This window comes from Pipistrellus kuhlii, unplaced genomic scaffold (genome assembly GCF_014108245.1).
Source record: "Pipistrellus kuhlii isolate mPipKuh1 unplaced genomic scaffold, mPipKuh1.p scaffold_m20_p_1, whole genome shotgun sequence".
In the NCBI taxonomy this organism is placed as follows: Eukaryota; Metazoa; Chordata; class Mammalia; order Chiroptera; family Vespertilionidae; genus Pipistrellus; species Pipistrellus kuhlii.
In genome coordinates, this window is record NW_023425404.1 from 2,083,611 (window position 1) to 2,095,740 (window position 12,130).

At 43.2% G+C, this 12,130-nt stretch overlaps 1 protein-coding gene across 2 annotated transcripts in view; it reads left to right on the forward strand.

Moving 5' to 3' along the window:
- Nucleotides 1-414: 414 nt before the first annotated feature.
- Nucleotides 415-12,130, forward strand: part of GALC (galactosylceramidase) — a 38,272-nt gene continuing 26,556 nt past the window's right edge. The window contains exons 1-5 of one of the 2 annotated variants that reach the window (XM_036429726.2): nt 415-772; nt 6,887-6,955; nt 7,224-7,287; nt 8,487-8,600; nt 10,419-10,558. In XM_036429726.2, coding sequence (XP_036285619.1) covers nt 578-772; nt 6,887-6,955; nt 7,224-7,287; nt 8,487-8,600; nt 10,419-10,558 — 582 coding nt within the window. In that variant the 5' untranslated portion in view covers nt 415-577. Of the gene's footprint in view, nt 773-6,885; nt 6,956-7,223; nt 7,288-8,064; nt 8,226-8,486; nt 8,601-10,418; nt 10,559-12,130 lie in introns of those variants that run through there. The other variant, XM_036429746.1, reaches the window with a different exon arrangement.

A 12,130-nucleotide genomic window follows, 5' to 3' on the forward strand; every position in this document is an offset into this window, starting at 1 on the left:
GGACCATTTCAACTGGCAGTGGGAGGTCCTCTACAAAGCTAAAAGCTAAAAAGATAGTTACCGGCCTGGAGAACCTTGCCACCTGTTTGCCAAGTGTGTAACCCATTCGGCTAAGATGGACTGGGTGCCCATTACCTTACTTGTATTGCATGCAATGCCCCGTGCGGCTGCTCTTTCTGTTTCATCTTTCATGAGAAGAAACAGGCTCTGAGAGCTAAGGGACTCCACCAAGGGGACAGCTGAACTGGGGCTGCCTTAGGGGCTGTCACTGACTGGCACGTGGTGGGTGCGCCCTGAGATGCGGGGAGTGGGGGAGGGCATGGTAGAGCCTTGGCCAAACTTCCCTTCGCCAAAGTGCTCAAGCAGGGATGGAGAAGCATCGGAGGGAGCACAACCCGGCAAGGCGGGAGCAGCATAAAAGGCAGCTCAGCTCTCTCCCGCAACAGTACGGCGGCCGCGAAGGCGGCGGTTGCCCTCATCCAAGATGGCGGCACGGGCGTCAGTGGCCTCCTGCCCTTTCCCATCATGACGGCGGCCGGACCCGCCTCCCCAGCGCCGGCGTCTTGTGACCCACACAATGGCTGAGCGGCTACTGCAGGCTTCCCGGCAACGCCGAGCCAAAGGCATGACGGCCGCCGCGGGTTCGGCGAGCCGGGCCGCCCTGCCCCTGCTGCTCGGCGCCCTCCTGGCGTTCGGCCGCGCGTACGTGCTCGACGACTCCGACGGGCTGGGCCGGGAGTTCGATGGCATCGGCGCGATCAGCGGCGGCGGGGTGAGTGGCCGGCGAGCGGGGGGGCTGCGTGAGTGGCGGTGCGCGAGGTCGGGGATGGGAGGGGGCGCCGGGTCCCGCCTCCCCACAAGCCCCCGCGGCGCCCCACAACCCCCCGCGGCGCCGTCCTGCGTTTGGATGCTCTGCGGAGCGGGAGCCCCTGCTGCGGCGCTGGGTGCTGCGCTAGCTGGTCTAGAATGTGCCTATAGAGGCAGTTAGGTGTAATGGATGGGCTTCCAGGTCCACCGAGCAAGTGTGACAGGTGTAGGTAGTGCCAGGGTTGGGACTCGAACCCTCCCCGTGGGCACCAGCCTGGCGCTCCGGGAGGACTGCCCCTGCAGAAAGGCCTGGAGCCGCCGCCTCTGTCTGGGGAGGAGGGTCGCGAGCCCGAAGCGCTGGGCGGCTGGTGCAGCTGGATTCTTTCAGAGGGCCCAGTGCCCAGCAAGTGTTTTTATTTCATTTTGAATTACTTTTCTAGTACAGTTCGCATTAAACACTATTTTGTGTTAGTTTCAGGGGCAGGGCACAGCGGCTAGACCTTCATATGGGTTACAAAGTGTTCCCTCTGATAATTCAAGCGCCCACCCCGCACCTTAGATAGTTATTGCAGTAGTGTCGGTTGTATTCCCTATGCCTGACCTTGCATACCGTGCCGGTTTTAAAATTACCAATCGGTACTTATTAACCCCATCACCTTTTTTCATCACCAGCTCTGCAAAACCCTTCCCCTCTGGCAGCCATCAATCTATCTCTGAGTCCAAATAGGTTTTTGTTGGAGGCAGGACAGCTGCCTCAAGACCTCTTTCGTAAGTTAGGAGGCCTGAAACTATCTGGGGGATTTTATTTTTTTATTTTTTTAAATGGGAGCAAAGATGGGGGCTGGGGTTGGATAGGGGGCATCTGTAATGCCAACAATAAAAGTCCAATATCATTTAACAAGTTAAATAAAATGGCAGGCTATGCTAGTATCAACAGATAGTCTAGAATTGCTTATTGGTGGGGGGCTGTGTTGCCTACAGATGGTCAAGGCCCACAGGGGTGAGTTGCCCACTAGAAGGGTCAGTGCCTCTGGACCTCATTTTTGTATGTGAGGAGAGGGAAACATTGGGTCAACAGCCAAGACAATGGCTGGCCATCCTTGGGGTGCATAGTATCACCTGGTGCTTGTTGAACTGCAGATGCTGGCCTCTCCCACCCCCTGTTCTGACTGAAGTCTGGAATAGGGCTAAGAATCTGCATTTCAACAACACACCAGTTGATTCTCATGCTAAGTGTGTGTGTTTTTTTTAAATATATTTTTTTTATTTATTTCAGATAGGAATGTAGAGGGAGAGATAGAAACATAAATGATGAAAGAGAATCATTGATAGGCTGCCTCCTGCACGCCCCCTACTGGGGATGGAGGCCACAACCCGGGTATGTGCCCTTGGCTGGAATTGAACCTGAGACCTATATCCACTGAGTCAAACTAGCTAGGTCTCATGCTAAGAAATGAGTATTGAGAGACTTCCTTCCTTCCTTCCTTCCTTCCTTCCTTCCTTCCTTCCTTCCTTCCTTCCTTCCTTCCTTCCTTCCTTCCTTCCTTCCTCCCTGGTTCCTCCCACCCCTCCTCCCTCCCTCCCCTTCTCCCTCCCTCCCTTCCTTCCTCCCTCCCTCTCTCTTTCCTCCCTTCCTCCTTCCCCTTTTTCTTTCTTTAGATTCAAGGATCTCTGGAGTAGGGTATGGATTTAAAAAACAAACAAAAAACTTAAAAAAATATTTTATTGATTTTTCACAGAGAGGAAGGGAGAGGGATAGAGAGTTAGAGACATCGATGAGAGAGAAACATCGATCAGCTGCCTCCTGCATACCCCCCACCGGAGATGTGCCCGCAACCAATGTACATGCCCTTGACCGGAATCAAACCCGGGACTGTTGAGTCCGCAGACTGAAGCTCTTTCCACTGAGCCAAATTGGTTTCAGCAACAAAAAAACTTTTAAAAATAGTTTTAGGTAGTCAGAAAAGTTGCCAAGACAATACAGGATTTTCATAAAACCTGCAGCAGTCCTGTTATCAGCATCCCACATTAGTATGGTTCATTTATTGCAACCAATAGTAACGAAAGTCCATATTTCCCTTCATGTTTCTGTAGTTGTCACCTAATGTTCTTTTTTTTCTCTTCCTGGATCCTATTCAGGATGCCAGTTGCATTTAATGCCATGTCTCCTTAGTCCTCTTTTGGCTGGTACAGTTGGCATGAGTTGGCATTGTGTGGGCATGCTGAAAGATTTATGTGAGGGAGACTTGAGGGCCACTCCGGCCTTGTGCAGAATTGTGTGGGCACAGCTGATAATTTCCTTTAACTCCCTGGTCATGCTCTCAGGTGACCTCCAGGTGTGGGAATTTGCTTCAGCAGCATCTTTGTTCTTGGCTCCAGACCAAATGTACTTGATTTTGTCCCATGTTCTTTGTAACCTTTGTCTCGTCTTGATTGGATCCTTGGTAAGCTTTGAGTCTGTGGGGTTTATGGTGGTGGACCTTCAGGGGAGTGGGATTTTCTTTTGTGTAACCCAGATCACAGCTGAAGCCAATTTTATTTGAAAACTTTAAGGCTGAGTTCTTGTATGGATTGCTTGTCGGGTTGAATCAGATGGTACTTGCACCCTCAAATGCAATTCAGGACTTGCCTTGAATGCTTGCTTGCTGGGTGGATGTTCTATGTTTCACCTGACGATAACCAGCGTTGTGGCTGGACTGGTTCTTATGATTGCAATGCACTCACACGTCCTGGAAAGCACAGGGTGATTGCTCCACGTCTCATCAAATACCTGGGACCACACAGAGAGCTGGCAGGTGAGGAAGAGAGAGCGGGGGTGTGGGCATGGGGTGTCTGCTTTTATTGGGGTGGAAGGTGGGGGCCTAGGGTTTTGCAGACTCACTCTAATGGTGAATTTAAACTTTAAAGTCCCATCCCAACCTGGCTCTTGATCTAGTTGAGTGGCTGGCAATGTGCTTATTTGAGACAACCATCTTTAAAATGAATGCCTCCGTAATCAAAGCTTAAGCCAGGCTCTTGCATCACCAAAAACAAGGGCTCACTAGATAACCCAACGTTGCTGCTGAGGCGTCAAAGTCCATGCTGAGGACATTAACTGCCTGGGTAGCTTGATATGCTGAAAGTCAGAGGGAGGGCATATTGTAACCCAGAAAGTACATGTCTCAATAGGGTATAGCAGCACTCCTATAATAATTACACAGGCAGTAGTGTGAAATCCAGTCCATGGCCATTGTCCCGAGCTGAAAGGGTCCTGCCATGAGACCAGGCCAGTGATCTAGAGGCCCTGGGAATCTGTTCAGTGGTTTTGGTCATACTGTGAAATATTTTAACATCTGGGGCCATCTGGTGTAAGTGGGTATGGGCCTTTCCTGCAATACGGTAGATTGCTCCATATCTCACCAAACCAGACCCTTAGTCCCAAGAATAGGTCAGTTCAGTGTAAGGGCTCTGTGTCATTTCAGGAAGTGGCGATGCAGGTGGGCTCCCAAAGGGACGCCTGCCTGGTCTAAGTATTTGCATCCGGCTATTAAGAGGCATTTCTATGGAAACAAAAGAAAAGCAATGGTTCCTGGTTGGACCCTACTATAAACCCAGCCTGAGTCCTGAGGGTGGTTGAGATGTTTTCTAGACATCAGGCTCAAAATGTCTTCACATGGAGGAAGGGCAGGCAGTGGCAATCGGACGGATTTCCTAGTTCGAAGTTTGAACGTCTCTGGTGACGGTTCTTAATGGCCCACAAAATATAACAGGCACAACATGCAGTAGAGGTGATTTCTCTGAAGTCTACATCACGTTGTCCCACTTTAGCTTGCTTGGCTTCAGGAAAAGGGCAGTTTTAGTTCTCCGTGATTCAAGTCAGAAGGCTGGGTGAAAAGTTGGAAACATTAGTTTGAAGTGTTGTAGTCAGATATTGGAGGAAATGAGAATTCAGTAAGTACACTGGTGTACAGGTAGAAAATCTCAAAGAGGAAGGTGGGGGTAACGGGGAGAGATCAACCAAAGGACTTGTGTGCATGCTTATGGGCCTAGCCAATGGCCATGGACAACAAGGGGGTGGGGGCATATGTGGGGAGGGGTTTGGGATGGGAATGGGGGGATGAGGACAATTATGTGATACCATAATCAATAAAATTAAAAAAGGAGTACCCTAATTAAGCTAATAACAATGTATCTACCTATATAGTTTAAGTTTAAAAAATTTGGCTCTCAAAAGAAATTTTAATCATTGTATCGTTGTACTGTTGATATTTGGCTCTGTTGACTAATGAGTTTGCCGACCACTGCCCTAACCCAACCATTTTTTTTCTTGATTTTTACACTATTTCCTTATGTTGCAAAGTCTCTCATAGGTACTGGCTCATATTTCAAGGTAACTGTGGGCTAATGGACTAATTGATTTGTTCTTTACTACTACCCTTCTCCTTATTTTGTGCTTTAAACCTAGAATAGCTAGCATATCATAAAAGGAGGACCCATATGTCCTGATATCTGTACTTTTGATATTAAATCCAGTGTTTACACTTGCTGAAAATGGATGTCTTTGATTATGTTTAACTCATTTTAAAATTATTAAAAGGAGTGGAATTGTTTCATAGCTCAGAGTGGGTAGATTTTATCTGTTTTGTTTGGATAGTGTCTCTGTGGATAGCACTTTACTCATCTTAGAAGCTGATGAAATGAAAATGGTTGCAACACAAATATTTGTACACCATTCTAAACTTCTTTGCGGAGTCCCGGGTACCTAACACAGTCTGTGGCAGTAAGTGTCTGGAATGTTCTCATTTATCTTCATACCCGATAGGGAAGGCAGTGTGGCAGTTAAGAATGTGGAGTCAGAGCAGATTGTCAGGGGTCCACTCTGGGCCCTGCTACTCACTGGATAGCCTTGGGAAGGTCATTTCACCTCTCTGTGCCTTAGTTTCTTTTCTGGGGACACAGTGATACCTACATGGGATATATGTGCATTATGGGATATATGTGAAGTACTTAGGATGATGGCCTCAGGAACATGACTAATTTTGGTTAATATCTGACTTCATATAATAGATTAGGGAGGAGGGAGTTATGCCAAGGACTGTGAGTGAGAAAGGTGGTCCAGTTTGGCATACAATGCCTGCCATTTATTGAAAGCTTACTATGTGCCAGCTGCTGTGCCACAGCTGCTTCCTGTGCTGGTTGGAAACAGGCTCCAGGCTCGATGATTTGTTATTGCTTAATGGGGCATTTCCACATTTGGCTATACTACTCTTAACTGACTATTGCCTTTGGTTTAAAATGAAATGTGTTGGTGTGACATTGGGTAATAGGATCAGGTAGGGTTCAAGTGTACATTTCAATGATACAAGATCTGTGTATCCACCACACAAAGTCAAATCACCTTCCTTCACCATATATTTGGCCTCCTTTACCCCTTTACCCTCCTCCCTCTTAAAACTCGCACCAAGCAAACAAACAATCTGATTAAAAATTGGGCAGAGGACCTGACTGCCTATTTATTGTCTTTGACTAATGCTTTTGCATTGGGTGTGACTATGGCCTTGCAATTGTATAATGATGTAGTATTTGTTTTATGTGAGCACTTTCGGTCTTAAAGATAGGAGCGCAGGGGGGACAAAATAATCCCCCAAACAACAAAAACACACCATTCTAATGGCACAATGCAGGGCAGGAAGCATCCTTTACCTTGGGTCAGAGCAAGGTTAGTGAGCATATATAGTGTTCACTCACTCACAGAGTGCCTCTTTAAATATCGGAGCTTCTGCTAGTCTGTAAGCTATTTGAGAACAGCGACTGTATTATTAAAAACAATTGTGTGCATAATGCCTATCATTTACTGAGAGTGTACTACATCCCAGCTATTGTGCTAAGTCCTTTACATCTTATTTTAATTTAAGAACAGCTGAATGGATAAGATAACCCACTTTACAATCATTAGCCCTTGGTCATGTAGTTTGTAAATGTGGAATCAAATGCAGTTAGGTTGCCTATACCAGTGCATAAAGCATCATGAAAAAGTATTCACGATTGGATTTGCTTTATTCATACTTTTGAAACTTTTTTTTTTTTTTTTTTTTTTTAGGCAACCTCCCGGCTTCTAATAAATTACCCAGAGCCCTATCGTTCTCAAATATTGGATTTTCTTTTCAAGGTAATGAAAAAGTCATTATTTAATGGTAGCTATGATATTTTAGAAACAGTGCTGAAATTCACCCATAGATTTGATCACCTTCATAATTCTAGTGTTGTTGTTTTTTTTAAATGGCAAATTCCTTTTGGGATAAGTTGCTATTTATTTGATGTTTTGTTTTGGTTTTCTCATCTGCCAAATCAAAGGCAGCGATTAGTAATTGTCTTGAAGTGGTGTTTTGTCCTTCATACCATGAACCACAGATTAATACTGTTACTTTTTCCTCCAGCCAAACTTTGGTGCCTCTTTGCATATTCTAAAAGTGGAAATAGGTGGCGATGGGCAGACAACAGGTAAGAGTATCCCTGCCCAACATTTGAATCTATGCTTAAACTTAGGATATAAATCATACCAACATTTGTCGATATTGATTATTGCTTAGTAGATAGCTCTTTAATGTTCATCTTTTTCCTCTACTTATTTTTTAAAAATTATATCAAATATGCATTTTTTCCCATCAAAAACAGCATTTAGACTTTAGATTGTTTATTTAGTTGAAGTATTTAGTCATGAATCCTCAGTTTCTTAAGAGCTATATTTACTTGACTAGACAGAGCATAGGGTCGTTAAAAAAAAGCTTTGAACATTATATAAAATGTAAAGTGTTATTAGATTTAAATAAAATAGGTGGTACAAATATAAGTAATCAGATACATAGCTCTTTTTTTCTTCTTCTTTTCAAAACAAAATTTTTTGTAACCACCAAATCTTCAAACTCCATCGTGACTGTTTTGATGGCTTTGTGTAGTACCTGCAGTCAGTTAAAAATTTATGGGCCAATAATTTCCAGGAAGAAGAAAATGGGAAAAAAAGGAATTTAATTATCAATTATCTCAATTATTATATACATACATATGTATATATACAGTACACACACACACATATATATGTATATACACATACACACACACACACACACACACACACAATTATTGTATATATTTAGGTCAAATTTCAATATAATGAACTTTAGATTTGTTTGTACACTCGAGTTCCTGTTAGTGATTTAGAAGTAATTTTTGTTAACCAGGTATATCTATGTGGTATTAGTGTTTAATTTATGTTGAAAGGAATGGAGTGTGAGAATTGGCCCTTAGGAGCCCTGGGATTCACAACCAGGATTGAGAAGCTGGAAGCTCAGGAGATGTGAACTTGAAGTTGGAATTTGAAAACCCCAAAGATACCAAAAGCCCAGCAGAATGTAGTTGTAGGAATTTGCAATTTATATGAGGTAATAACACTTCTCTTAAACTCCTTATAATAGAAGGTTGTGGTTTTATTTTTGTAGATGCTTACGATGCTTAGGAAAATGACAAAAGATGAAACAATATGCTTTCATTAGTTATAGCCATAAGTTATAAAGGATTATTCTTATTTGCCCCATTTCAGGATTGGGGCTGGAATACTCTGTGAAATGTGCATGTGTGTCGGGGCAAGTGGCCCTAGGATGCACCATTAATGGAATTGCCTCTCTTTACTCTCTCCCACTCAGATGGCACTGAGCCCTCCCACATGCACTACGCATTGGATGAGAATTACTTCCGAGGATATGAGTGGTGGTTAATGAAGGAGGCTAAGAAGCGGAACTCTAATATCACACTCATGGGTAAGAAGTGGAATTTGCCATGCTTTTGCAAAATGTTTTCCCTTAACTTTTAAAACCAGCATCATGTATGTAAAGACCCTATCAATACTGAAGTACTAATAATGTCATTAATACTACCAGAAAGCTACCCATAGCAAAACATGTGCCAGGCATGATTTTTTCTTTGCCCTTATATATTACCTCTGATCTTTATAATAATCCTGCAGTAAGACATTATTTTCCCCATCTTACAGAAGAAGCAGTAGAGACATAGAGAGGTTATGCCACTGATTTAAGGTCAGGTAATTAGTAAATGGCAAAATTAGATACAGGAACTATTCCATTCTGTTTTGTTTTTGTTTTTTTATGCTAAACTACTTTCCACAACAAAATGTCTCATCAAAATTTGTCAAAGGGCAATTCTTGTTATAAGATTGTATATTACACGCAGTAGTATTTTCCAGCTCTCTGCAAAATTGTGTGTTACATGTTGTGGTGGACCCCATTTCCAGAAGGGGTGCATACAAAAGGCTCATTGTTTGCTTTGAACCTCCGTGGGTGGTGGTCATTGTACCAGGCACTGGGATAGCTATTGTAGCAATCCAGCCCCCACCTTCTGCCCCATGAAGCTTAGGTTCTAGTGGCAGGAAAATTGGATGATTCCCATGGGACTATATTCATTTCACTGTTCTCTGTAGCAGTGTCCACACTTGTGAAATATTTCAAGTACACACCGTGATGGCATACTTTCATTATTTGAAATGAACGTGATTTTTGAAGCAGGCTTGCACATTTGGACTAAGTTCAGGGAGATTAATGAGATCTATGCTATAGACTTGATTTTAAAAACCACTTTAAACATATAAAGGACAAATATAAGTTTTTCTAAATTAAAAAGTGGAAGGGTGAGTGAATGCTTTGTAAATGGGCTTTTGTAAGAGATTCCAGAAATGTTTGGGGCAGTCAAAGCACCATTGACTTCAGTGGTATTTGCCATTGGGCTGCTTTCAAGGTCACTGCTCATTTACATGCAGGAAATCTGGCAGTTGAACAGGTCCCAGCAGAGACACACAGTGGGCCTGAAGAATGTATGTGGCATTTCATTGTTTTAAAATGCTGCATTATTTTAATGTCACATTTCTTACGTAAAGACACTTAGGCGTTCCTCCTGAGTTTAGAAAATAAACATTTTGTCATTTTGATTTTGAACTTCTCAGTGGTGAACTAGATTGGTAACATATAAACAGCTAGGGCACTTAAGTGTTGAATTTATTTTAATACATCAGTAACATAGTTAAGATTTAGAATTGTAAATTCTACTCTTCCCATTTTTTTTTTAAACATAAAACAGCCATTAGCATATAGGAACAATGTGGATTATTTAATCTACACCATTTAACAAAGCTATATCTTCCCTATTGAGTCATTGGCATTTATCAGGGCAAACTAGTTTTGCTGAATTTAATTACATAATTTATATTTTAAGTAACCTTAGCCGTGAATGAGGCATTTGTATTACCTCATAGGAGTAGTTAAACATAAGCCTTTCAGAACGCTTTGATTTGACCTGAGAGAACAGAAATGGGTTACTAAACATTCCCTATAGTAGGTGTTAGGGATGTTAAGTTAAATTGTACGTTATATTTCCTTCTGTGGGTATCTTTGAGAGAGGTGTTTGTTTTTGTTGCTGTTTGCTTTTATTTGTTTTCCTTGAAAGAGCATTTGGAGTTATTGAATCTGACTCTGGGGATCAGTAAGGAATTACAGGGTTCCTTTTGGTCCCCTTTGCTCTGGTTCTAATAACGCTGGCATTGCTGTACCCACTCTCCCTCTCTGCAGGCTTGCCGTGGTCATTCCCTGGATGGCTGGGGAAACGTTTCGACTGGCCTTACGTAAACCGTCATCTAACTGCCTACTATATTGTGTCCTGGATTATGGGTGCCAAGCGTTATCATGATTTGGACATTGATTATATTGGGGTTAGTAACAGATTTATAACATGCTTACATTTATTTGTAATTTTTTAAAGCGGTACTTTGTTAACTATTTTGTCTGATGAGACTTATTTGTTTTATTGGTGTCTGATAATAACATAAATTAACTACCTGTAACCCCTTAATTCTTCTTCTTTGCCCATCCATATTCTTTCCACTTTTGAAAAATGTATTAAGAGTTTGCCTTTTCTGAAATATTTTTTTAAACTACATTTTTATTGATTTCAGAGAAGAAGGGAGAGGGAGAGAGATAGAAACATCAATCATTGTCTGCTTCCTGCACGCCACCTACTGGGGATTGAGCCCACAATTCGGACATGTGCCCTCATCAGGAATCAAACCATGACCTCCTGGTTCATCAGTTGACACTCAACCACTCAGCCACACCAGATGGGCTAAAATATTTTTTTAACGTTTGTTTTTGGTACCACTCCAGCTCAAATTCTTCTTCAAAGCTTTTCCTAGTTCTCTAGTTCTTATAACAATACTGTGTTTACTGTGCTGTTTAATGACTAATCTCATTTTGCTCTGTGAGTCTAAACCAGGGGATGGCAAACTTCCTTGAAGGACCAAAGAATAAATATTTTAGGTTTTGTGGGTCAAAGGTATTATTAAGGATAATGTAGGTAATTATAAAACTATAAAAACTATTTTAAACTATAAAAACTATTTTTAGCTCTGAGGCTATGAAAAGACAAGTGGTGTGCCAGATTTGGCAATCTGGCCAAAATATGCCTACCCTTGTTCTGAACTGTTATTTAATAACTAGAGGCCAAGTACATGAAAATTCGTGCACTCGGGGGGTGGGGGGGAGGCTCAGCCTGGTGTGTGCTCTCTTGCAGTCTGGGACCCCTCAGGGGATGTCCACAGGCTGACTTAGGGCCGCTTCCTAGGGAATCGGGCCTAAGCTGGCAGTTGGACATTCCTTTGGCAGCCCAGGAGCCCTCCAGGCATGTCCACCTGCCTGAGCCGCAGTCAGACATCCTTAGCTCTGCTGAGGAGGCAGGAGAGGCTCCCGCTACTACCACTGTGCTCACAGCCATCAGTCTGGCTTGTGGCTGAGCAGAGCTCCCCCTGTGGGAGTGCACTGACCATCAGGGGCAGCTCCTGCATTGAGCATCTGCCCCCTGGTGGTCAGTGCACATCATAGCAACCAGTTATTCCACTGTAAGGGTCAATTTGCATATTATCCTTTTATTATATAGGATATAAAAATGTAATGCACAATATCTTATCTTCCCAGTAACTCTCTTGTCAGGCTGGAGGCATACCTCAGACTGCCTTGTACCCTACAGAGCCTCACACACACACACAGTGTGTCTCCACACACTTTTGTTTATTAATATGCCATCTGCCAAACTGATTTGAAAGTTTTCATGTAATCAGCAAGCAATTATTGAGCTCCTGCTATGGTGCAGGTACATGTGACTGTTATGTTCCAGGGATAACAGGAGTAATAAGCTCTTGGGTTCAGTGGGAGGAGGAGTCTCAGAAACAGGACAAACTGGAGTGCCACCGGAGGGATGGTATGGGACATGAGGATGAGCCCTGGGGGCC